The 27793-nt window shown below is 33.7% G+C and overlaps 1 protein-coding gene across 1 annotated transcript in view; it reads right to left on the bottom strand.

Moving 5' to 3' along the window:
* Positions 1-27793, bottom strand: part of CNTN1 (contactin 1) — a 133960-nt gene that overhangs the window by 74935 nt on the left and 31232 nt on the right. Inside the window, exon 9 of the mRNA XM_090273022.1 lies at positions 16866-16986. Within this exon, the coding sequence (XP_090129148.1) occupies positions 16866-16986 (121 nt within the window). The remainder of the gene's footprint in view (positions 1-16865; positions 16987-27793) is intronic.

Raw genomic sequence — 27793 nt, 5'->3', positions numbered from 1 at the left:
ACTATTAAGGAGGCCATCCCCAGCAGAATTAGGCACAGATTAATAAACTATTTGGTAAAATTGCACCTTTATTTGTTCATATTGAATAGAGAACTAAATGAGAGATGTTTCTATCTTTTAGCTAAAAGTAAATATATTCTCACTTAAATATCAGATCAGATGCTTAGCCTAGGTGGCTAGCTTTTTTTTTTTTTCTCCATATAGGCTTTGGTCTTTGCAAAGGTATGGACAATACCCAAACCTCCACCAACGTTGTGTGGCTGGTCTTATGGGGAAAGATGTGTGCAGATCAACACAAATGTATTTCTGGCAATGTTAAAATAACACAAGACACACCCTATTGATGGTAGTAAATTTTATTATTTGGAAACAAATATAACAAAGGTAATGTTTTATAAATATATAATTTGTAGTAGTGGATTTATACTTCTTGATATTGACTAAAAGTAACAATAATATACCATTCTAAATAAGTGAAAATAGATACATAAATAATATAGAACACATTGGGACATCAGAAAGAACATTGTACCTTTTTAATGTATGGAAGCCACATTAAAATACAGAACATTCTTGATCAGAACCAAGAAATTTATTACTTTACATAAAGCACTATCCAAAATCTACTACTGAGTGGAATATATCAGAGTATTAAAATTAAAAATTATAGATTAAAAATTAATTCTTAAAAAGAAGAGAAAGTCATGCATTCAGATACTTTTTCAGAGCATACAGGTATGGCATTCAGAAAATGTTAAAGGGAATTAAGACAAAATTGCCATAGGTTAGTGGACAACCATTTAAGTGTAAATCATTTCCCTGCTGTTATTCTCTGAAGTTCTTGGAGTGGCAAATGAATAATATTTTAAAAGATCAGCTTAAAGTCACATTTAATGTATTTGTTGGGATACTATGTGTATAATAACTTTATCCAGCCATCCATTCATTAAAGAACAACATTGTTGAGCAAAACACTGTAGTTAAATTTGCCCATATTTTTCTCTGATATATGCCTGGCCTATAGTAGGTTCTTAATAACTATTTGGTGGATATATGAGTGAACTTATCACAGTTGATCTTCAGACAGTTCAATACAGTCATCTATAATATAACCTCCATTCTCCCATCTGCCTTGAAATGCTAACTCTCCATAAAAAGGTGAAAATAAGAGAAGTAATTGAAAGGGGTTGGTTCATATCCATAAAAGCTTGATGTGGCACTATTATTTGGTTTACCTGATATGAAATAGACTTGTCCATCTAGTAATCTACAGCTTTCTCCAAGAAAACATCTGAGAGAAAATATATTATTAAAGAGCAAGTATTTTAAGCTAAAATAGGCTCGAGTTTAAATTCTATTCCCTGAATTGTCTTGAAAAAAATTTTAAATTGACTAAGGTTCTATTTTCTCATCTGTAAAATAAGACTAATAAAAAATTGACCATATAGAATTGTTGCTAAGACTGAAATAATATCATTAAAGAATGCAGTACCAGGCCTGGTACATAGAAAGCCCTCAGTAAACTTTAACTATTTATAATATTATCATTATTCCTACAAAGCTTTCTGGGCATCTGAGCTACCTGGTAGGGATAATTATTAGTATTTGTTAATAATTGGCAGACATCTGTCTAGCAGAGTGTTCATTTACCAATAGTTTTCACTTACAAGTGAGGTATTTTCTGGTGAATCTGATGGAGGTGATGAAAGGTTGGGACTGGGAAGGCCCTTGGCACACACTAAGGAATCAATGCAGTGAAGACAGAGGACTGAGTGGTTCTACAGAGATAAGCTTGGCTACCCTGAGAGTTCAGCCCAAGGCCAAGCCTGAACTGTCTCCCAGAAGGTTTTCAAATTAGTGTAGCTGATATTACTTGTTCTTTTTTTCTGTTCAGAATTGAGCGAAAAGTATTGTGGTAAAAGAAAATAATAATAATAATAACAATGACAGCAACAATAATAATGATGATGATGCAGTTACTTGTTCCTCAGCACAAAAGAAGGTGTATAGGAACTGGCTGTTATCCAATTCCTTTATCAATGGAAAATAGGATATATAATTCTGATTCTAATCACGAGTCTCCCTCTTACTCTCATTCACTTGCTCTCTCCCCACATATCTCTCTCTTTTCTTTTCCTTTTTTAGGTCCCATCACTGTACAAACACTCTCAAGGTATCTTTAAAGAGAGATCTGAAGCCAGAAAACATGTAAGCAAATGGACTGTTGCATGTAGCTTATTTCATTATTCCTCTACTAACACCTCTTCCCAGTTTCCCAGGGGTCCTCACATAGACAGCTAATGATTCCTAAAAACATGATTTATGCCAAATTTAAATTATACTGAAACAGAGGAATTGGTCAGATGGAAAGAACCTTCAGAATTTGACCTGCATTTTAAATGCCTGAATACTATAGGTGACAAATTATTTTCATCTTCCATTTTGTTCTTCCTCTTATTTTTGTCACTATAAATATTTTTGTGGAAAAGAGAAGAACCTTGAATATTTCTATGAGGAGCCCTGGTGAAGACATTTCATCAATTCTTCTCACTACCATAAAATAGGAAGTTAGAAAGAGAAGAAAATGAGAAAATGAGATATGGGGGACATTTCATCAATTCTTCTCACTACCATAAAATAGGAAGTTAGAAAGAGAAGAAAATGAGAAAATGAGATATGGGGGAGGGAATAGCCATTTAAAGTATGTTTGTTGTTCTTAATTTTTATGTATACAGTTTTATCTCCATCACTTGCTTGTCACCACCTCTCAGAGATTACTGATGGAGAACGCTTCATAAAACCTCACCAATGAGAAATACTTAACAGTCTATTGAGGTCATTGTTAGTGGCATGTTTCTACCTTGCAGATCTTCAAAGTCAGGCAAAAGGAGTCTACAATTACAAAACTTGTTTGGGTCACTTTCTTATCTAGTGAAGGATTGTGGAAAAGCCAGAGTGGTTCCCTACATCTGAGGTTCAATGCAAACTCTCATTTGCCATATCCATATTCTCTTCCCCTAAATTCCTCTAGGTTCTCAACGTTTTTATAAAATCATTGATTACAGGCAAATAAAGGAAGTGTTTCAATATGCAATGTAGATTACACACATTTCTGTGTTCCCTTAGGCTAATATATGTGCATGTTACATAGAACACTGAAGTTGAGAAGGGTTACTGCTGGAATCACACAGCTAGTCTGTGGCAGCATGCAGAGTCAGAAAAGACTGTGTTTCCTGGCAAACTCACCCAAAATGAGAAAAAGCCTGTTTGAAATTCAGATTATGCAGCCATATATGCCGGTCTGCCAAAGATGTTCATAGAACCACCTGAACACTGACATGTTTATACTGTTGTTCTCTTGGATTTGTCTGTATTTTTAAAATTAGTGTGAATTCATAACATAAAATTTACATGATGTAAAATGTTAGTAAATCAAAAAAGGAAATTTATATTGTATATTTTTAAAAAATAATATATTTTATCTTTATTATATTGAAGGCATTGCTAAGTATTTTATAATTCTTACCAATAAATCTATGATGTAAGCTCTATTGTTTTCTTTATTTTACAGAAGAGTAAACAAAGACAGTATATAGATGAAGTAAAAAGACCATAGTCACTCAGCAAATAAATGGAAAGGCTAGGAGTTGAACCCAAACAATTTGCCATGAGACCAACTTTTCAGTAACTATAACAAAAATAATCATTTAAAAACAAATAACAAATGGAACTAGAGAGTATTATGCTTAGTGAAATAAGCCAGGCAGCAAAAGACAAATAAAATACTATTATGATCTCACCTATAAGAGGAACGTAGTGAATAAAACAAATGAGCAAAATAGAACCAGAGGCATGGAAACAAGGAACAGACTGACAGTGACCAGAGGGGAGGGAAGAGGGGGACAAGGGGGGAAAGAAGGGCAAGGGTCTAGTCAAGGAATTGGTATAAATGATTCTTGGACATGGACAACCGGAATGGGATTGACTGTGGGAGAGGGAGGAGGTGAGTGGGGCAGAGAAGAGCAAAGGGGGAAAAATGGGACAACTGTAATAGAACAACAATAAAAAAAGAAGTTAAAAAAATAAATAAAAAAAGATAAGTAAAGATAATATCACCCATTTATAAATTTATACTCAATACATCCCCAGTCTTTTCTGATCACCAGAAGATATTTATTAATCTTTCCTGAAATTTTTTAGTGTTTTTAGGAATAAATATCTATGTATGAACAAAGTACAAATGTGAGTTCCACCCAGTTTTCATTCATATGTAATTAGAAGTAAAAATGATCAGAAATATAATTATTTATCAATTTGTCACTTCATCTTTAAGAATATAGTAACACTCAATGTAAAAGATTTTAGACAGTTGAGGAAAGGCAACCAGAAAAAAAAAAAGTCTTTCAAAATGATTATATTATATAAACTAGCTGACCATACTAATTCAATCAGTAATTGAGGCTCATTTTCTGATAAATCAAAGGGGATAGAAGATTTGACAAAGAGACCCTCCAGAATTAAACAGGATACATAGTAGCTGTGATTATTGTCCCGTCATCACCTGAGTAGGTACCAATACGTGGGCAGTAGATCTAAGTTACTTCCTCCCTCTTAAGCACTGACTAGATTTCCAAACAACTGGAGCTAGGCCTGGACACAGAAATGTCCTGGTCTTATTGGGACTTCACTCCACATACCACACACTTTTAAATTAAACTTTGATGGTACTCTGGAAGGATGTGTTGGTGCTGCCATTATTTTTTTTCACTTGCAATTCTCCAATATATAATTCAAAGCAAAGCACCACATACAGATATACTGTGGCTCAATTTTTATTTTTACTAAAATTGCAAATTTTAATTAGAAGTTCGAATGTTAAGGAAACAAAAGATACTTTTCAGAACAAATTATCCTCCCTTTTAAAATAAAATAATCTTAAAATAACAATGTAAAAGAACACTAGTTATGTTATAAAAGGTGGCTTCTTCGTCCTAAAATATGTCAATTAAAGTCCCTTTGTTACTACAAGTTCATTCTGCCTTAAAAACTATTAAGACAATGGTTGAATTATATGGTTATACAACACAATTCTGTGCTGTGTGGTCTCATTGATGTTTAAGGCTATGCTATGTGAAGATAGAATTGAATATTAAATATCTCTAACATTTAATAAGAATATGGTAGCTTTTTAATCTGACACTAATTAAAGTAAACTTTGATCACAAGTAGAAATAAGAATGAGGCAAGGAGATCAATGAATCTGTATAATTCTAGTTGATATTGATGAAATTTACCTGAACAAGAATACTTGTCCTTTCTTGAAACCATTCACACTTGTTATGTGGTTTCCTTTCTAATACTTATTATTTCTTTCTAAAACTCTATCTCTATCTGCTCTTGGTTGTATACTTTCAACTATAGACTATGTAAGAAGATGCCCACAATGATGATTCATGCATCATGTCTTCATGATAATGTTTACTGACATACAAGATCCTCAAATTAATTTTAAATAACATTAAAATGAAAATTGATCTGGCTTGCCAGTCTAAATCTTAAGATAATCCTTTGTGACAATAATTGAGAAGAGAAAATTTAAGAAGTCTAAGAAATGGAATAAGTAACATCTTAAGATATTTGTTACTTTAAGTTACTAATAAATTATTTTTAAAAAACTATTCACATTATATATATATATATATATATATATATATATATATATATATCACATCCATATCCCTTAAAACTTCCCTAAGAGTTTTTTCAACCACACATGTTAATAAAAGAGAAATCCACTTAATACCCCACACCAAAACATAAACCCATTTTAAAAGATCAAAATTATTTCTTGTGAAGAAACAAAAATTTTAAGCATGTCTTTTTGACCAAAAGAGGGAAACGAAAGTATTTTCAAACAATGAAATTTAAGCAGTTCCCGAAAGAATGTATTTACTTCAATTTTAATACTTCACTTCTGCTCAAAACCTTCTGATAAGAGTTTCAACTTTACTCAAAATGAAAAGATCTAAGAAGGCAGATGGAAGGAGTCAATCAAAGTAAATATGCATTCATGCTGTTAATGGCTTAGTCATCTTCACTTAAATCTTGCTTTTGAGATAATTTTCTCCACATGCTATTTTCACTTCCCAATCCCAGGAATGGTTCCAAAAACCCTACAGGGCCATGAGCAGTCTTCAGTTGTTTACTGCTGATTTCATCCTTTCTTGCCAAAGAATATGTATGGTACCAGGATACCAAAGGACACTGGAGTTAATGCCCCTTAGCTGATGTCCTAATTAAGATGACTCATTAGTCATTTTGACAACATTGCTCACTATCTGCTTATGTAAATCAAACATTCCATTCAGTGGCAATACTTTTGCATTATAATTCACCAGTTTCTTCATTTTTTTGTCAAATAATGCACGAATTTCTGAGATATGTAATTTCAAAGAAAAACAGGACATGAAAACATAAAAATTGTACTTGGCCACTATATGATGCACTGGGTTAGTTCACCAGGCATGTTTCAGTATTAGTGAAGCTGTGTAATTATATTTTAAAATATCTTTTTGCACAAAGTATGTTTAGAAATTTCAAAAGGAAAAATATCATCTAAGAACTAGATTAGGGGGCAGGGGAACTGCAGAAGCTACAAGATTGAGTTATTAGTAAAATCTAGTATAATATGTTAAAAAAAAAGATTTTCACACAAGTGGTGAGTGTCAGCGGTCACCAGGTTGGAGGCAGGCTTGCACAGACGGGGAGAAAAGGATCCACCATGTTTTTCTCTCCATCTTTTCTGTTTTTACCTGCAAGAGGAAAGATCAAGGCTGAAGGGAGAGTGTGGATGCCCAGTTAGGCAGGAAGCCATGTACTTTGGGGATTTGTCATGTGTCCTTGATGGGTAAGTTGAAATAATGAACAAAGAAAAATATCTCCCAGACACTAGAGATGCAAGTCCAAAAGAGAGAAGGTTGAAGTGACAAGCTTTGGCCTAATCAAACCTCTCTCCCTCAGAAATAGTGATTGACTTTCTGAAGAACAGAAGCCCCTCCTCATCCCCTCCTGAAACCCAACATGATAAAACTCCTAGATCCTTTGTAACTTCACTCCACATAGTATAAGTCTACCTATTAAAACACAGCTGTATACCTTGAAGGGCTAACTAAGCCAAAAATACTGAGGATGAATTTAATCAATGAACATAAAAAGTTAAAAAGTTGATCAGCAGTTGGGGCTGGATGTCATAGAAACTTGTGTTTTGAATAATATTATATTTACTTTTATATATATATATACATATATATGTATATATGTATATATATATATACACACATATATATACACATACACACACATTACTAGCTAAAGGGAAAGAAGTAAAGAAATATATTTATAAAAACATGCCATGGGCGGTATATGAACTGTAACTATTATTATTCTCTTTCATAAATATGGAACCTAAAGCTTACAGTGATTAACTGACTAGTCTAAATCCACAGGTTATTCAACAGGTGAAGTGGATTTCTCATCTATGTCTGTCTAATGCTAAAAGCTATACCTGTTGCATTACACCATGCAGATCTTTTAATGACTGCATGTATATATTAATATGAATATATTGTTATAAAGAAAATAGTGTAATTAACAAGATGATTGTCCACTTCTTTCACCTACTCATAACTAAAGGTAGCTTCATTATTAAAATTAGACCACCTAACAACCACTAGTGGCCCTCTGGTGACAGTCATTTAAATAATAGAACTAGTATATAGGAATGCGTGCTGCAAATTTAGTCTGTATGATGAATGGTCCCCAAATTGCTAATTTTAGATATATTCTTTTTCCTTCCTTTTAAATAAAATCTTGGTAGTTTTTGCTATATTACCACAGTTTGCTTGCCTGTAACCTGAGGCTTTAAGTCTGGAAAGAAGAGACTACGAACAATCACCCAGAGAGCCTCCCTAAACTGCTCCCCAGTGGAGGGCCATTTATTGAATTATTCAGAGTAGCTATCAGCCTACATGGGAACCTATCAAATAATAGTCCTCCAAGTTGTTTAAACCACAGACAGACTTAACATATTCCTGTCAGTAATAGTCCCTTGCTCCTGCAGAAATCCTCAGGAATGTGTAGAGGGGCCCCAATGGCTGGTTGCTGAGAGCCAGTGAGACTGTAGAGAACTATTGTTCGGAATTGCGTTCTTCAGTGTGACAGAGCCCACATGGTTAGTGACAAGCATGTGAGGGTGTGTCAAAAGTTACTTGCTACTAATAATATTGAAAATTCATAAGTTTGTGCATTATTTTTTGTGAAAGTGAAGTGGATTCGAGGATATCTCTGAACTGTGCTAACTTGCACTCACTGGAGTTTCATTGTACTTTCAAATAAAGGGATTGGCGCCTCTAGCAATGCTCTGGGAAATTCACATGAACCACAGTCACCTTCCTCACCTCCTGTGGTGTCCACAGAGTGACCATTACTGATGGCCAGCACTGGGCAATTAGAAAAGATAGTTTTATTTTTTAAAAACAAAAAAGCTTTTTTAGGATTTATGGCCAAATCATCATTTACTCATGTGCGTATTGTAGTTAAGCATTAATGTTAAGATGCTGTGGCAGAGAAAAGGTTGAGAACTCCCTGTTGGGCTAATCTAATGAGATATGCTAAGTCATATTTAGAAAACATATGGCTTGTTCTGTCATATAAGTATAGGATCCTCTAGTCACCTTCCAGGAAGAAGTGGGGAGGGTGCCAACTATGAAATTGCTGGTCTAGTAGGATACCAAGAGAGATTCTGAAGTCAGTTGTAGAATCCTCTGATACTTCTTTTTTTCTCCTTGAGTGTGTCTGAATTCCAGTGAAGATGGTAGTTTGAGGAGCTATGCGATAGGAATTCAAAAGGAATAAAATTTCTTCTCTGCAACTTCTTATATAGACCATAGATTTAGAGGGTAATAGTCTAAGTGTCTTTCATTTCTTTTCATTTGCTTAGGAGTACATTTTGTGACCTAATCAAACTGCCTGGGGCTGGGCTAATGGGGTTGGCTGGTGGCAGGGAGATGTGGTCATTGCACATTCCTGAGACTAGAAATGACCATAAAAATCATACATAAGAAAAAAATTTTACTTAAAAGGGATTTTATATCATTAAGTCTTTTCTTGGTAATCTTTTTGGTAATGAAGCTAAAGTGCTTTTGCCTTCTTTTGTTAATAAAATGAAACTAATTAATTTTATGAAATAAATCATATACCAACAGTGAAACAGATGTACAATAAAAACTATATAATCTGATTTTTATATTTGGAGTAATTAAACTTAAAGAGTAGGAGCAAGGAAATGTAGGTTATATAGTGAATTTGGATCATACCTGGCTTTATAATGTGAGATTAAAAGTAATTTTTTTCTTTTTAAAAATTCCTTTGCCTATGAATCGGGATTACCAGTCCTTCCACTACTACCTCACAGCAATTTTATTAGGATGACATGATAAAATATATATGAAAGTCCTGTTGATAAATCTATTATAATCTGGGACATTTAAACATTCCGAATGGATTACTAATAAGGCCAAAGAGTACATTATAAAATCAAGCTTTAAAATCATCTATTATATCTTATTTACTGTTTTTGTTATTGTAATTATAATTGTATGATGTTAACTACTAGAAAAAAGTGTTTTTAATTACTATAGCTTTCCCTAATTATGAAGCCAGACATAAATATATCAAAGGCAAAAATAAACTTGTAAAATCTCCATCAGTGATTCTATCAAATAAATATTTCTTACCCCCCAAAAAAGGCCTACATTTTAATTTTGCAATATTGATCATTTTATCTAATTAAATATATCTGAATTGGTTTTTGGTCATATTATGTTATAGTAATAAGCTGGGTGATGTATCTGAAGTCAGACTGCCTGAATTCAAATCTTGCTTTTCTACTTGGTGACTCTAGAACCTTGGGCAGGTAACTTAGCCTCTTTGGGACTGAATTTTCTCATGTGTAAAATGAAAATAATAATGGTATCTGTCTCTTAAAATAGTTCCTGATAAATAATAGGCTTCTAATAAATATTGTATATCCTTATATACAGGGTGAGGTAAAAGTAGGTTTATGTGAAACAGTTTATTCTTGTAATATTATTTATTAAGTATTGTTTAATTTTCTATAAAACCATAAACTTACTTTTGCCACACCCTGTAATATGAGTATAATAATGTGATATATGGTATATAATCTTTTTGTTTTGTTATATACTATATAATTATATTTTATTGTCATGTGTTATACATTGAATTATATTTATTTTTATTTTATATTCATAATATATGTCTTTTCATGGCATAAAGATTGGCGTTGCAAACATATTTGGCTGACATAAATTGAAATTATTTACAAAATGAGAATTGCCATTTATTCATGCTCATAAAGGCTTTTGTATAGCACTGATTATCTGTACTGCTCTTGTAATTTGATGTAATTAGCATAATTGTCAGCTTAATTTGGTATGCTGGTCGGGAAACGCACACTAATGTGTGGAAAGCCTGTGAGAGAGCCCTGGAACGGGGCTTCCGGACGTAGGGCACGTCTACTGAGTCCTGGGAAGCTTGCCGCCTTTCTCTCCTGGAGTCAAGTGGGAACAGCAAGTCTGCTGGTTGGTTTTTAAGGGAGCCATGGATACAGACCAAATATGTAGCAACGAAGAGACTCCAGTTTGTCAAGAGCTGACCGGTTTGATTAAAAGACTGAGACTCAGGAGCATTCATGGAAGAAGAGGGCAGAAAATCGTCTGCGGAAACTTCTGTTCTGTCACTGTAATCCAGTGAGGAAAAAGAAGAGTAATCTAAATTTATATCACTGTATGTTTGTTTCATAGGGTCATCTACAGGTTTATAACCCTCACACTGTTGTTTTAATTTTTGAATTTATAAAATGAAGGGTTAAACTATATCATTTTCAAGACCCATCTTAAAGCTTAAACAAGTGTGACTCATTCTGAATGAATTACACTTTGTTGATATATTTGAAAATCTCCCATTTACATTGAACTTAGATGGAGAAATAGAATATCAAATCATTGATGTACTTTTTAACTTCAGCTGAAACTGAGAAATCTGTTATATTTACTAAAGCTTTTAAAAAATAAAACTACTAATAAATTTTAACTTTTAAACAATCAAGTTACTTTCTAACTTCCGTATTTACTATAAACACATACACATGTCAGCTCATTATTTCAGCTTTAGTGTGTAACAGTTATGGAGAAATGGCCTCTAGTAGCTCTTGAATTTGTTGATTCTCAATGGAAAGGAGAATGCTTAATATCGGGCAGGCTTCCCTGTTAATAGATGCAGGGCTGTGGTTTAATGCCAAACAGTGTCCGGATGCCTCGGGATGGCGCCCAGTCCGTCATTGTTCCAGCCAGTGTGGGCAGCAAGGGCTGTCTTCCCGTCTCAGCCCCGCAGGGCTGGTGGGATGGAATCTTTAGTCTGTCTCTGTGGCAAACTTTCTTGGCCAAAGCAAGTGGAAAGCAGGGGCAATTATCCAAATATCTGAGGTAAATGTGTGTTTTTATGACCTAAATACTTGAAAAGCTACCTCAACTATTCTGATTTGATTATGATGATCTGGACACATCTTTCTGCCTGTAGTGAATCTCTTTTCTGGATCTCTTTACATGAGTGTGAGTGTGAATGTGTATGTGTGTACTAGGGGGTGGCTAGGTGTCTGTGGACTTGTATGTCTGTTCTTCCAAATTTTATAATGATTAAACTGATTAAATTCATTAAATTCATTTTGGATGAATTTAGGCATGTCATGCCTTAATAATGATAATTTTAATATAAACCCTCATTTGATTATTTAATAATAATTTCAATACAAACAGGAATTCTTGAACACAATGTGAATATTTAAGCCAGATACCACAGAAAGCTAAATCCTGATTTAGCCCCAAGGGTTTCACAAACTTTTCACATGATGGCAGACTCTCTGTCCTTTTCCTTTCACCAATATCCAGGGTCCCTGAATTAGCTGTACAAATAGAACATTAAATAATCCAAAATTTAGTAATTTAACTTGTTTTAATGTATGTCTTTGCCTTATCTTTTACCACGTTTTAAAAAAATTAAACTACTATTTATCAGCATGTGCCAGATAATGGAAAGGAAAAGGGAAAAGAGAAGAAGCTATAATTAGTGACTTTTGTTACTTAGTAGCAATTCTAGGACAGACTTGCTAATGTTTCTCATACCAAATTAACTACAGAAAGTTTTAAGTTTTAAAGTATCAGATATAGAACTTTAGTAATTAACTATAGATTGTATTTATTCATACTCTCTGCAAGAAGCTTATTACAGAGAGAAAACTATTATAGATTGGGGATCGAGGATAATTGTCACAACGTACATGGGTAATACAAGGCAAGACATTTTCTCCTAGAGTCAAATATTTTTTAAATAAAAGGGTGAGAATTGTTTAAATGACTTCTAGGCCCAATTTATCAATTTTGAGTATAACTGCAGAGATTTGATATAGCCACCCTAAAGAAGTTGGAAGGAAAAAGATGTGATTAATGCATGATTTGCCAATAACAGAACCATTGGAATGCTTCTTATCTTAAACAAAGAATATGTTTATCTACTCTATATTTTTTAAAGAAAAAGTATTAATTAGTCTGAAACTAATATATTTGCCTGGGCAGTGAAGAGAGATAATCCTTGGATATGAGTTCTGCTAATATAGGACAGCTGGGAGTAATAAGTCCTCAAGAGCATTTTCTGTAGGAAAAACCATTAGCCAACCATTATGGTGATGGTTAAAAAATAGCAATATTATTCAGACTAAAATGTATATTGACAGCTTCCATAAGGATACTTATTTGGCTATGTTACCTTAATTTATCCAACACAGGATTTAAAAGTGGGTTAGTCATTAATCAAAATAATCTCGAGAAAGAACCATGTCATTAGGCCAAGTAATAAAATGTTCAGTGGGTTACATCAAATAAGGATAGTATCTAATTTATATATATTTTCATTCTGTAACTGTATTTTGGCTTTAGAACTAAAGTGAAAAGCTTTATAGAAACACAGATAAGCAATGTTCCCATTTAAATAAAAATCTACATAAAATAGTATAAATTTCTAATATAACAATATAAATATACAAACTTTATTTGGAGATTCAATGATTTATACAATTTTTATATTATTCACTTAAACTTCAGTTATTTTAAAAACATTTCCAGATTTTATGCAGCATGTATTAGCATATATTAGCATATATTTATGGTGCATATACTGAGAATGAGACCAAATATTTCAGATAGTGAAAGTCTTTTCTTTTTTTGTTTTTAAATTTCAGCCTCGCATTATAAAAGTTTGTTTAATAGGATATATAAGATGTAAAATGGGGATTTGGAAATTACAATCATGATTGCATTTTCTATTTTGGCAATTTTAGTGGCAAACATTATGCTCAGCTGATATAGGAAGATCTTCCTAAAAACTGACAGCATTGCCAAGGATATTTATAATATAGCAAAAACGCCATGGGAAAATATAAAATATAAAGGTCAAAGCCTAATTCTTGCTTTTGCTGACTAACTTTATAGTCTATTTTTGAATGTTGTCCAAAAGTGCACTCATGAAAAAGAATTTAGATTTGGCACATCGCATAAATGTTCCCACGGTGCTTCTGAATAAATCTTGAAAAACCTATCTCACTAAAAGATACTTTTTTAGCTAAAGAGCTTTAAGTCTTCCAGAAACACTTTTGCTAAAGAACATTCATACAGGGCTGTTCATATGCATCAACCTTGATTTAGCAACCTGCAATACACTTTTATGGGACCTAAGAAGTAAAGCATTTATTATAACACCAAAAGAGAAAATTTATATCAATCCTCTTAATTTGGATTTTCACATAAGAAGCTTAAAGATATTTGAAGTCCTATAGCTGGTCTTTTTTCTTTTCTTTTTATTTTTTTTTAACTAAGAATAGTTTTAAATCTTGAAGGTCTGTTTAAATATTAAGCAATTAATAGTTGTTTGACTTGCAAATTCCTTTGGGTCTATTATATATATATATATATATATATATATATATATATACACACACACACATATATATATGTTATAAAGGCTTGATTCTGGAATTACCTCTTTTACTAATACAATATTATTTTAAACTGATGTCACAAGATGATTGTGACCATTGCTGGCTATGACAATCTGGTGAAGTTTATAAATACTCTTCCTAAGAAAATGCACATATACATGGAACTTTATATATAATTTCTGGAGGTCCATGAGCCCCTTGATGCTTGCCCAGGAACAGTGGGTTACAATATCCTGGACTAGATTAAAAGGATGTAATTAAGTGGCTAAATGGACCATTAACACTATTACTTCAGGCAGTAGGTTTTTTTATATATTACTCAGCATTATTTCAAGAAATGAACTAATATTATATCTCATGATTTAAATGTATAAAGGATATTTGAAGGTCAAGTTTAAGAACATTTGAACACAAATTATGCAGAAATGAATTTTACTATTTTAATTGCAAATGTCTCAATATGAAATGAATGCCTTTTTTATTATTAGAAATAAAGTTTTCAGAATAATTATGACTCTGCTGTCTTTTAAAATGCAAAGCAGGGAGTACTCCTCTAGTTGCTAGATGGGATGTTACCCAATTCATGAATTGCTTAATAAAGCCCATTAGATCTCCAAAAAATAAAAATAAAATGCTAAGCAATTATTTTTCATCTACTCATATAGTTTTATTAACATGATGCTATAGTGCAGGGACTTAAAGTGCTGTATCATATTTCTACTGAATGCCCTTGCCAGGTCCCACTGCTTTAATGTATTTTTCTTGAGACTGAAGCTTTAGAGAGAGAGAAAAAATTATAATCTCATATAATACCAGCTATAGCTTCATTTTATTGAATAAGTAATACACATTATGTTGTGTAAAATACACATTCTGATGGTTATCTAACTGTAGATTATATCTGTACAATTTCGTCCTTCTGAATACTGGGAGTTTAATGTAATTTCTCTATGGAGATTCTGACGTACATGTATTGTAACATAACCACTGTTGTAATACTATGCTAACTCATTTAATAAAGGGAGAGGCAAAAGGAGGTTTTCAGTTTTTCAAATAAAATAACGCATTAGTAAATAACAATACAAAAATAAACTATGTGCTTTGCATATTCAAAACTGTGAACCTACTTTTGCCCCACCCTATATGCAAGCAATCACAATTAAATATACATATAGGCTATTGCTGGAAATAGCTAACAGCTAAATGGTCTGACTAGAAAGAACAGTAAACTAGTTTCTCTCCTTGATAACTCTCAAAGACAACAGATGCCTCAGACAACAAAATACTCTTAATAGAAATATTAAACCTAAATAAGCTCTCTTTGATTTTGGAGTTTTATTAGTATTCAAATAAGTGGTATGTGAAATGAATGTCTAAGTTCATTTGGATAAAGAGATTTCAGCCTGACTTCTTATTATTCCATTGGGGAACAATAGAATAAGAGGGTTTTTAACATTTTCCTAGTGTGACATGGTGGGGACTCCATATTACCATTGTTCTGGAGGGAAATGCAGGAGGTAATGAGACTGAGTGAAATTATGTTGATCTATATCTGGAAAGGGAAATAAGACAAACAAACCAAAGCTATCATTTTACTTGTCTGTGCAAAACATTGACTGAAATGTGCAGTTGAATAATGGTCAACAGATATTTCTATTAGATGAAATGTGAAAAAAAAGAATTTTTTTCTAATAGAAAAAATAGACACAGAGAGTAAAAGACAGCTATGAAACTATGTAATGAATTCTGCAATTCACTAAATATTAATAAAAGTACATATGTGAATTATATGACTTAGCAGAGAAGATAACTTATATATACCGGATGCTAAGAAACACTAGAGAAGTAGCAATTGTTATGAAAGTTTAGAAGAGAAGGGCTCATATTTGAGACATTCGGAAAGAACTCATGAATTTGTAAACACTTGTATCAAACTTTGAAGGATAGACAAGATTTGAACAACACTAAAAACAGGATCTGGAAATTATGCTGTGAAGCAAGGGAATGAGGTAGGAATGCTAGGGCATTTTTGCGGACTAGTTAGATAGTGGAGTTGGTTATGAGGAATAGGAGAGATTAAGGCTAATGGTTGAGGTCAACACATGGACTTTGTTGGGTGCTTAGTTAAAAGAAATACTCTTCATTCTGTAGATCATGAATGAAGAGCCAATGAATGATTTTTGGAAAGATAAAGCAAGTTCGGAGGTGGCCTTACATCTATAGACAGTAGCAAAAGGGTTATATTGTCAATAAGTGTGTATCCTGGCACATTATCAATTATTTATATGAACAAAAGCACAAGTCTGAAAACAGTCACAAAATAGAAACGTGACACATGTATAAGTTCACTTTTTATTCTATGATAGTAATAAATATGTAACATTTGGCACCAGTGTGTTTTTCCATTAAAAATAAGGAAGCAACACTATACTCAACACACAAAAAGTAATAGCAGGAACTGAGAACTTCTGGTAACTACTCAGTTTACAAACACAAACATTTAGTAGGAGGTTTTGGTGTAAGTTTCTAGAAGATACATAGTTAGAAAAACAAACAAAATCAGAGTTGTTTACTACTTGTCTGGCATAAATTATTCCTAGGCATGAGTGAGAAGCTGTTCTCAAGGATCAAGACTTGAAATACAAAAGAATTTGAGCCAGAGTTACCAGAAGACTATACATATTTATGCAAGTGAAATAACTTTGGTTTTAACCTTTTAGAATGCTGAAACTCTTACCTCGCACAACAAGGTCAGCCGAAGCTGAGGAATTGTCCACGATGGTCTGTGCTGTGCACGTGTATCTGCCAGCGTGTTTTAGTTGGGCGTTTCGAATGAGCAGTTCCCCATTGGCATCCAGCTGTGAGCAAGAGAAGCAATCATTCAAATCAACACATTTTCACCAACTACATGGCCCTGAGGATACAAGAAGTACACATCCCCGCTAACAAAATGAACACGATGAAAAGGCTTCTATTGTAGATATGCTAACCACATATCTTGCTTAGGTTACTTAAGTTAATAAGTATTGGGTTTTCTCAAGTGAAAAATAAAGTGAGTGAATTACTTATTTTTACTAGCAAGGGGCCATACTGAAGACTTGATGGAACTGGTTGTATCTCACAAGGTAGCGCAAATCAACACCAAGAACGATCATCCATATAATAGTTTTATTCTTAAAAATTCCTATTGATTATATTTTTAGAGGAATTTCTCAGTGGCCTTCACCTCTCCCAGTGCTCTGTCTTCTTGCTGGTACCCACTACCACACTCACTCCATCTCTTCCTTCTCTCAGTTTTTTCCTTCTCTCCCCGGGCAAAGAATTATTCTTATTTCTTTATGTTAAGCTGCTTAATTATTTGATAGTTGTTTGTATTCTGACATTACTTATTTCAAAACCTAACTTTCCCTTTTTAGTTTTTTCTATTTCTTTACCTCTATTCCTCAATCCGTTTTTAATCTGGTTCCCATTTCTTCAACTCCTTTTACTTGACTTCTAATAATATGTGGCTTTCCTCCCCAAAACACTGAACTTTTCTAGACACCTATGATGGCACACTTTCCAGAAACTTTGAGGACATTCTCAATCCTGTCTCTTCTTCACCTTCCGTATATTCCTGCATAAATAGTGGAATGTATCCATTCCTTTTCATCACTACTGCCTCTGCCCCTCACCAAGCTACCAACAGCTCTCACTGAACTACTACATCCTATTTTGTCACTATTTCTACCCCTGTTCCACTCTGTTCTTTTCTCCACTTGTCACTCAGAGTGACCTTTTAAAAATGTAAATACGATCAATCACCCCACTCTGTAAAAAAAAACAAAACAAAGCCCTGAAATCTCTATAAAAATATCCCCTTCTTGGAATAAAAGTGTTATAATGACTAAGCTGGCTCCATTCTGTCCATTCTCTCCAATATTCCAGTTCACCTAATGCCATCATTTCACTCACACTTTGTTTTCCAAAAGAACATTCCCTTTTTAGGACTTAAATATGTCTTGGTCTCTCTGATCTCTGGCTCTCCTTGGTGTTTCCTCCATTGAACTGTAATCCCCTCACACCCCACTTTCTTACCACCATCACCTAAATAACACTTGCCCTCTCCTCACCACTACCAGTTGAAATCATTTCCCATTTTATTTTCTTGTTATATTTTGTCATACCACCTTTTATCTTATGTCATATTATATATCTCAATTGCAATGAAAGCTGTGTACAATTATGTGATAAAAGTCTGTCTCTGTGGAGGGCTATAAGTTTAATGGAGGGGGAAATGTGCCTGTTTTGTTCAGCACTGTATCCTGTGTTATGTGTGTGTACAGTGCCAGGAACATAATAACACTAAATATACATTCTTTGAATGAACTAATCAACTTGCTTATCAAGTATTCTGACATCTGCTTGTTTAATAAAACTATTGGGGTTATATTGGTTAATAAAATGATATAGGTTTCAGGTGTACAATTTGATAATATAGCATCCATATGTTGTATTGCGTGTTTACCACCCTAAGTCAAGTTTCCTTCTATCACCATTTATCACTCCTTCACTCTCCATGTCCCCGAACATCCACTTTCCCTCTTGTAATCACCATACTGGTGGCTGTGTCTATGAGTTTTTCCTAACCCCTTCACATTTTTCATCCAGCTCCCAACTCCCTTTTCTTCTGACAGCTCTCAGTCTGTTCTCTGTATTTATGAGTCTGCTTCTATTTTGTTTGTTAGCTTATTTTGTTCATTATATTCCACATATAAGTGACACACGTAGTACTTGTCTTTCTCTGACTGGTTTATTTCAATTAGCATAATAATCTCCAGATCCATTAATGCAATCACAAAAGGTAAGATTTCCTTCTTTTTACAGGTGAGTAGTATTTCATTGTGTAAATGTGTCATAGCTTTTTATTCACTCACCTACTGACAGGCACCTGGGCTGCTTCCAAATCTTGGCTATTGTAAATAATGCTGCAATGAACATAGGGGTGCATATATTCCCTCAAATTAGTGTTTTGAGTTTCTTTGAATATATTCCCAAAGTGGAATCACTGGGTCATAAGGCAGTTTCATTTTTAATTTTTTTGTGGTAATTCCTTATTTGTTGATACATTTAATAAGGGCTTACTATCCAAAACTTATGAGGAACTTATAAAAATGAACACCATAAAAACAAACAATCAAATTAAAAAATGGGCAAAGGACCTGAATAGACACTTCTCCAAAAAGGATGTACAGAGGGCCCACAGACATATGAAAAGATGCTCAACATCCCTAATCATCAGAGAAATGCAAATTAAAATCACAATGAGATATCACCACACACCTGTCAGAATGGCCATCATCAATAAACCAACCAATAACAAGTGTTGGCAAGGCTGACATCTACTCTCAAGATAACATATGTTCACTTCGGCTACAAATAGAATTAGCTTAGCAAGTTCATATAGCCAGTGACAATTGCAGCATTTTACAAGCACATAATGAGACTTATTTTGTTGTCAGCATGAAGTATATACTCTTGCTACCTCCCCTGATTATTTGCCCATCAAACTCCTATGCCCTAGCCTCTGTAGAAAATTTAGACTTTATCATTTATTCTCTTTCCTGCAGGCCTTTAACTTGCATTGCCTGGATTCCTGTGTCTTTGACTTCTATCACTTGGCTAACTTCAAGTCACAGTGTAGATGCCCCTTTCTTTTCTGGAATTCAAAGGCTGGGTTAGGCATTGCCCTCTGAACATTTTCATTGCAATAATCTCTTTCTACTATAATTGTTTAGTTGTTCATTTTTTCTATTAGACTGCAATTCCTTGAAGGGACTAGATCTTATTATTATATACAAATAACTTATTGAAAGATATAACGATATACAGGAGAAATTCAAAAAATAAATATTTTGCATAAGTTAATTAATAAATACATATTACCTAAAATATTTTCATTAAATTCTTTTAGTAATATATGATTTTTTTCAGGTAAGATAATAATGTTATTAATTAAAATAGCTGAATTAAGAATAATTATTGCTACTCATACATACACTTGAGATAAATTACCCATTAATAATATATTTCAAATTATTTATACACCAATTCCATAAAGAAATATAAATGTTTTAGGAGTAATGTGCAAATTTATAGAGAGAAGAATGGAGTTAACATATTAAAATATGGAAGCTCATTTGTCTAACCTATATGTTTTATAACGAATTTAGCCTTTTTCAAAGAGAAGCCTGCTCTTTGTCCTCTGCTACTGAAAGATAATCTATATATCTTTCTTTGCCTCGGTATCTTGGGTCTAACAATGTGATTGAGGTCAGGAGTTAGCCACACCTGTGTTGTTTTACAGTAGGGGCTGGCCATGCCACAATGACTAACATTGGGACTCAGAAAAAGGGTTTTGGGTCATGTGATACCAGTCAATCTAGATACTGAGATGAACGGTTTGGGCAATCAATCAATTATGCCTCTGTGATAAGCCCCAATAGAATCTCTGGACACCAAAGCTCAGGTAAGCTTTGGCAACACTTTATGCATATTGCTACATACCAAAACTGATAAGAGTAATGCATCGTGACTCTATGAGGAGACAACAATGAAAGTTCTGCATTCAATACTTCTGTACTCGGCCTTATGCACTTCTTTTCTACATTTATTTAATTTGTATATCGTTCCTGGAAAATACTTTAACCATAAGCCTAACAACTTTCAAGGAGTTCTGTGAATTCCTTCCAGCAAATCAAACCTGGGACTGGTTTTGGCAACACCCAGAGCCTGTAGTTGGTTTCAGAAATAAAGATAAACTTGGGGTCTATGCCTAATTTTGTACATGGCCTAAATCCTCATACTATACAAAATAAAATTATCCTAATAGAATAGACAGAAAAACATTATTTTAGTATTTATAACTCTGATTTTTAAAAAATATTTGAGAGAAAGAAAAATATTGTGAGGAAGACAATTTTTCTAAAAACTAATTGGCACATTTCTGAGTAATTTCCTGGTGGAAAAATATAAAATAATTATGGTAAAATAAAGTAATTTAAACACTATGTATTTGTAAAACAGACTGTTTTAATGTGCTTTGACATCCTTAATAGCATTGTATTTTGACACTATTCATTAATGAAAAGATATTAAGTAAAATCTTTTAAAACTATTATGATATATGATAATAGTTATATTTGGGAAAGAGTGTTTGGATAAAAATAAAGAGCACTTAGTTCTATTATATGCTTTCATTATGTTAACTCACCACTTTATTTGCTTTATGCATCTAAAAGAAAGAAAATCTTATTATTAAACTTCTAGTATTTCAATGAGCCATGTGATTAGATTGGAGTTTAGAAAATAAAACACTTCAAAAATTAAAAATATTTTATTTAGTTTTAAAATAAAGAAATTGAAGGCAGAGAAAATATATAAAAAATTTTTAAATTGTAGCACTGTCATTGCCCATTGTAAAATTTTGAGCACTATATACCTAATATTCTCTTTTTTTCACGAAAAATTGGTCATTTTTCTCCCCAGACTCTCAGATTGAAACATATTAGTCTTATTTTATTCTGAGATAAATAATGGGGTCCTTCTTTTTATACTTTTCACATGTAATTAAAAACACAAACTATTTTATATCTAATTGTTATATTGAATTTATACTTATTGAATCATCAGAATAAATTTTCTAAAACTCTTAATTAAGCTGTTCTAAAAGTTTAACGCTCAGTTTGTTTCAAAAGTCAGCTCTTTTTAAAAAATATTGGGACTTAGGTCCTTAATGGTAGGCCTACTTCTGTAAAGCGATAATAACCGACTTTAACATTTATTCTGATTTGCTCTATATTTGGTGAAGGTGGCATTGAAATGCCTCAGAAGGCAAGCAAAAGACAAAGATACGATATCACTTCCAATATAGTCATGTATGTATAAAAGCTTTACTGAAGTTTTTATAAATGGTACTAGCACTTTTCATACCTCAGGAGAAGTTGAAGTTCTCAGTGGTCAACAGAAAGCTTACAAAGCAAGTAAAGAACATGGACCTAAGCACATTCTAGCCACAAATTAGATCCGAATGCTCTCTATATTTTTCACTAAAAACCACAGCTTGGCTGAATTACAAAACGCTTTCCTTCATATGAGGAGAGTTGAATCACATACTGGAAATTGTGATAGCACTGCTCAGGGATATTCCAAAGTGTATATGTGGTTTACCACTTAGAAATGCACCAAATTTAAATTAAAATATTTTCAAAATCTAAATGCCCATATCTTCCTTCCCCCCTCTGCCATGAACTACCTCTGCAAAATCATTCCTGCAGTTTGAATGAATCTGAAATACTAAGTTGTATTAACAATTGAATTAATCACAATAAAAAATATGGTACATATAATAGTACACACATGGGCTAGATAAAGCATAGAGCTCATGGTGGCTATATAGCAACAGAAACATCTCTTTTGTTCTATCAAAGTTCAGAATGAAGGCATAGATATAGAAGGTTGGAAGAAAGCATATCTTTTTAAGAGAACATTCTAGAAACTTACAAGCAAATATTATTACATATGTATAATACATGCTCCCCTGGCTGGTTTGGCTCAGTGGATTGAGCGTCGGCCTGCGAGCTAAGTGTCGCTGGTTCGATCTTCCAGTCAGGGCACATCAGAGAAGGAAAACTCTGACTCCAAAAAACCTCCGCTGCCTTGCGGCATACCTCCTCAGGGGAAAGGCTAAGGGAGTAAACCCCGACAGAAAATCCGGAGCCGGAGTCCCTAAGGCGGTTTGACGTTGTAGTCAACACCGGCAACTCCTGCGGCGCACCTGAAGCCAAGCTGTATTGACTCCGTCTTTCCCTTGGACCCTTCAGCTGCGAAGAGAGGGGGGGTCTGCTGCATGGGCAACAGCAGACCCTCCATATCACCCTGCCCAGGCTCTGTAGCTTCAGCTTCACTGGAGAGGACACTCCAGTGTCATCGCAAGATGTCGATTCAACATGGGAGGAGACAGATACGATGTCACTCCCGAGTCGGACCGCACAACCATTCTCCGCGGTGCAGATAGACTCTTAAGAAGCTACACCATCGTCTCTCGAGACGGACGGCTGCCGACGACGATAATACATGCTATATTCACGAAAACTAAATTCTCTATTTTACTTTCGGCTTGTTAAGAAAAAAAATAACTATAGCAAATACATCATATGCAACTGCAAACTTTAACACCACCATCTCCAACACAACTAACAGCAAATATTTCGTAAAGGGTTTCTAGGTGCCAAGCACCATCATAAATACTTTACCTGTGCAAACACATTTGCTCATAACAGCCTTATGTGATAGATGCTATACTTAACTGTATTTTAGATATGAAGATGCAATATTATACCTATAACCATTACTACTGCTACTGCTGTTGCTGTTAGTAGGATACTACTACTGCTTGTAATGTGTTTTATGTGCCATTGAATCAGCTCTGATTCCTGGCAACCCTATGAATGAGTGGTATCCACAATGTGCTGTCCTGCTCAGATCTTGTAGCCTTATGACTATGGTTTCTTTTATGAAGCCAAACGATCCCAAGTTTGGTTTTCCTCTTCTCCTGCTGCCTTCTATTTTCCCCAGCACTCTTGTCTTTTCCAAAGAACCTTGCCTGAAATTATTGGGAAGAAATAATTCACCAGGGGTAGGTGGGGTACCAATTGAATTATTTAGAGCCACAGAGACTTAATCTGTCAAAATCCTCACATGAATATGTCAATAAATATGGAAAACAACATAATTGCTTCCAGATTGGAAACACTGAATATGCATCCCAGTCTTTAAGAAAGGAGATGCCAAGGAGCACAGTAACTATCTGACCATTGCTCTTATTTCCCATGCAAGTAAAAGGATGCTCAAGGTGAGGCAACAACAGACTTTTACTTTTTAGGGAGCAAGAAATGCCAGATGTTCCAGCTGCTACAAATACCACTATTAAAATTGTTACTACTACTTCTACTATTGTACTGCGATGGCCTTTACTACTACTAATTTATTAAATGCCTTTTAGATATATGGCAGTTTTCTAGCTACTTTACAGACATTGTCTTATTTAATTCATAATTCTTAGGGAGATAATCTTATCATTTCCATTTTAGAGAGAAGAAATTTGAGATTTTGAGTTAAACTACTGGTGGAAGGCTCAATAGTTAACATATATTCCTGATTTCCACCAGGTCAAGCTGTTGCCAAACTAGTGCTTTATGGATTGAACAATGGGATTTAAGTTCATAGGTTGGTAGGTAAAAGTGGATACTTGCACATAGTAGGAAGAATACAATATGTAATTATTTTATTTATATGATCAAACATAAGAAAATAGAACAGTACAATGGCCACTTGTATACCAATCAATTACATTCAATAATTGTAAACTTCCTGTCATATTTGCTTTATCTATCTATTCAGCTAGCTTGTTCTGTCTTTGTTTTTCTCTATCTACTACCTATTGTTGAACCCTTAAAAGTCAAATTACTGATACCATCATACTTCATTCCTCAAAACATTACATTCAATGTCCAAAAAGTAAAGCCATTCTCTTCCAGAATCACAAAATCATTTTTACACATAATTAACATTATTTTCTAATATTATCTAACATTCAAATTAGTGATGTTTTAAGGAATTCATCAGCATTAATATTAAATGTAAATATTTTAAAATATATGACTAAAAACATTAAAATGAAGTCATGTTACTGAAAAAATAAAAACTTACATAAGTAAGGGCAGTGGTCGAGAAAAATTACTAGGAAGTTACCCAGCAATTATAGAACCAGTGGAAATGTTGAACATCTCTAAATCTTACTATTTGGATGGCTGAAGAGTCCAATTTTGATAAATTGGCTCATTTTCAGTTAAAACTCAAAAAAGAAGAAGAAATTTTTCCTGAAGTCTCTGAGAAGCATTTTGAATGATGGGCAAAAACATCAGCTTTGGATTTAGAACCTATGTTTTAGAGTTGAAAGAAAACTTGGATATCATTTAATTCATATGGTTTTCAAATTGGCTCCTGTTAGCCTCAGAATTCTAAACATCTTCAGGGACCACTTGGTCAAAGGAAGGGATCAGAATGGGGAGTTGTTTTTTGGGTTTTTTTTTACAGGAAAGAGTGAGACACCCTGCAGTTAGGGCTTTTGAATATGTAGTCTCATACACATGCACACATACACGCACACAATTTTCTTTAATCAGATCAAACTTATACTCATCTATTTTATTTATTGGGGTTCTGATTTAAATTTTCTTTGCAGAAAGGATTCTGCTGCTAAAAACTTTTTATTGTTGTTTTTCAAAACTTCTGAAGTAGCTCAGCTTCCTCATGTGACAGATAAGAAGCGTGAGGTTCAGAGTAATTGTTTTGCCCAAGGTCAAGTAATTCTTCAATGGCAAAACCAGAAAAAAATTCCAGATCATTCAATAGTGTTCTGTTCTTAAAAACAAACTGAAAAAAATGTTTGTTTGTTTGTTTGTAATACAACAGCTAAGAAATAGTATATTTCTAGTGTGATATCAGAAACTTAAAATAAAATCAAAGCCCAGGATGTAAAATATTATAATTCCTAGAACACTGAAGTTTACATGCTTATTTCCTCTCTTTTTATTTTAAATACTTACTGTACTTTTCAAGCATAAAAGCCAGAATAATTATTGCAGCAATGCTTATGTATGCAAGGAATTCTATGTAAAACAAATTGGCCTCTTTAATTTCCGATGCATTTTTGGAGATTCCTCCAAGCCAATAAATCTCTGAAGAACAAAGATTAGCTTCTATGTATGCTTAATTTTATTCACTTAGCATTGCCACCAACACGTGTTTACTAAAAACTAGACTGTGCAATACTATGCTAGAGAGTAACTTAAGCTCACGTGCTCTCTACACTAGAAGTGTGATGATCTAAAGAAGCTAACCCAAGTATAGACACATCTCTATCATGAACATAGATACCTACCTCTGTATTTACTGACAGAAAGAGCAAATAAAAGACAATAGATGTGTAAGTAAATGTCATTATGGTAGTAAAAGGAAGGTAAGAAAAGTTATATGTTCCAACATACATGCAAAAAGAGAGAGGTATGCCAGAATTCTCTACATCTTTTCCAATTAATTACTGATAAGGGCAGAGAAAAGGTTTGGCCACAGGTAGGATGCCTTTTTGAGTTTTGTGTGGGTCATGGAACCGTGTTAGGGGACTGAACACATTTCCTTTTCTCTCCAACTGCTCATCAAAACATATGATCTTAAATTCATAAAACACATTATCTCTACTTTATACTATTTTGGAAATGTTTGATTTAGCTCCTTCTAAGTTTTTTTTTTTTTTTTTTTTTTTTGTCCTCAGTACTCTCATCTGCTCAGTAGAATATAACTTCTCTTTGTTTCTAACACATCAAGCTTAAAACCTTTTAGTGGTCAATCTATTCATTTCCAAGTCTCTGTTTTTAAATCTCCTGTAAGTATTTCTCAATCTTGACACTTTTGACAATTCAGACCTGATAATTCTCTGTTGTGGGGACTGTCCTGGGCATTATAGGATGTTTAGCAGCACATGTGTTAAACAGATGCACATAATACACAGCTCTCCTCCAACCACCCTGCCAGCTGCGACAACTATAAATGTCTCCACATATGGCCAACATTGCCTTGGGAGAAAAAGTGCTCCTGATTTAAAAGTACCACTTTTGGGCTTATATCATCTCACTGGGCCTGCTTGGTCTCCTATTCTGCTTTCTTTAGCTCTAATTTGATCTTTGCCTTTTTTCAGGATTACTGCCCAACCCTCTTTTTCTCTTCCACCCTGTTACTCCATAACTCTGGACAATCTTTACTTGTTCAACGAGGAGCAGAGAAACTATAAAACTGAAAAAATAGAATAACTTCTGCTTTATTATTGTTGTTTTTATCTTTCTCTCTCTTTTACATGTCTTGCAGAAACAAAATTTTTGTTCTAGTTCTTAACATGTTCTGGAATGTAATATATATGTCTCACTCATTTAATGTATTTTTGTGACAAGTTCAATATAATTAACATTTTCTTTAAAAAAGAAACATAGCCACGGGATAAGAAATCTGTATTCCTTTGTTCCTAATGGTGTTGTGACTATAGTCAAAATAAATGCATGTCCACATACCTGCAAACACACACATACACCTACCTAAAGGAGATCATTGAGATTTGTCTAGAACTTTATTGTTAGCCACCTGAGACTCCATAGACTTGACTTACTTACAATGTATTGAAAAGTTAGTTAATAGCATAGGAAAAATGAAGTAATTCAGATAACCTTGAGTGAATATAAAAGGCTCACTAGACAAGATTATAGAATAAGTTATGAGTTGAACATGTCTTACAGTGTTTCACACAATGGGAGGAGGATTATCTAAACTGATATAGGTATGAATATTAAGCAGTGGGTTAAAAACTGAAGTGACAAAGAGCACAGGAGGGATTGCAGTCAGACAAGCAGGTTTCAAATCCTCCCTCTGCTCTTAGCAAGGTGTATGATCACTTTGGGCAAGCTATTTAACCTTCCTAATCCTCAGTTTCCTCATCTTGAAAATTGAGAAAATCACAATAATATGTGTTCCATAAAAGAACTCTTGTGAAGATCAACTGAGAAATACATGGAAAAC

The sequence above is a fragment of the Furipterus horrens genome, unplaced genomic scaffold, assembly GCF_987537825.1.
Source record: "Furipterus horrens unplaced genomic scaffold, mFurHor1.1.pri manual_scaffold_4, whole genome shotgun sequence".
In the NCBI taxonomy this organism is placed as follows: Eukaryota; Metazoa; Chordata; class Mammalia; order Chiroptera; family Furipteridae; genus Furipterus; species Furipterus horrens.
Note: the sequence above shows the minus strand (reverse complement) of the source record. Positions and strands in the feature narration are given on the sequence as shown.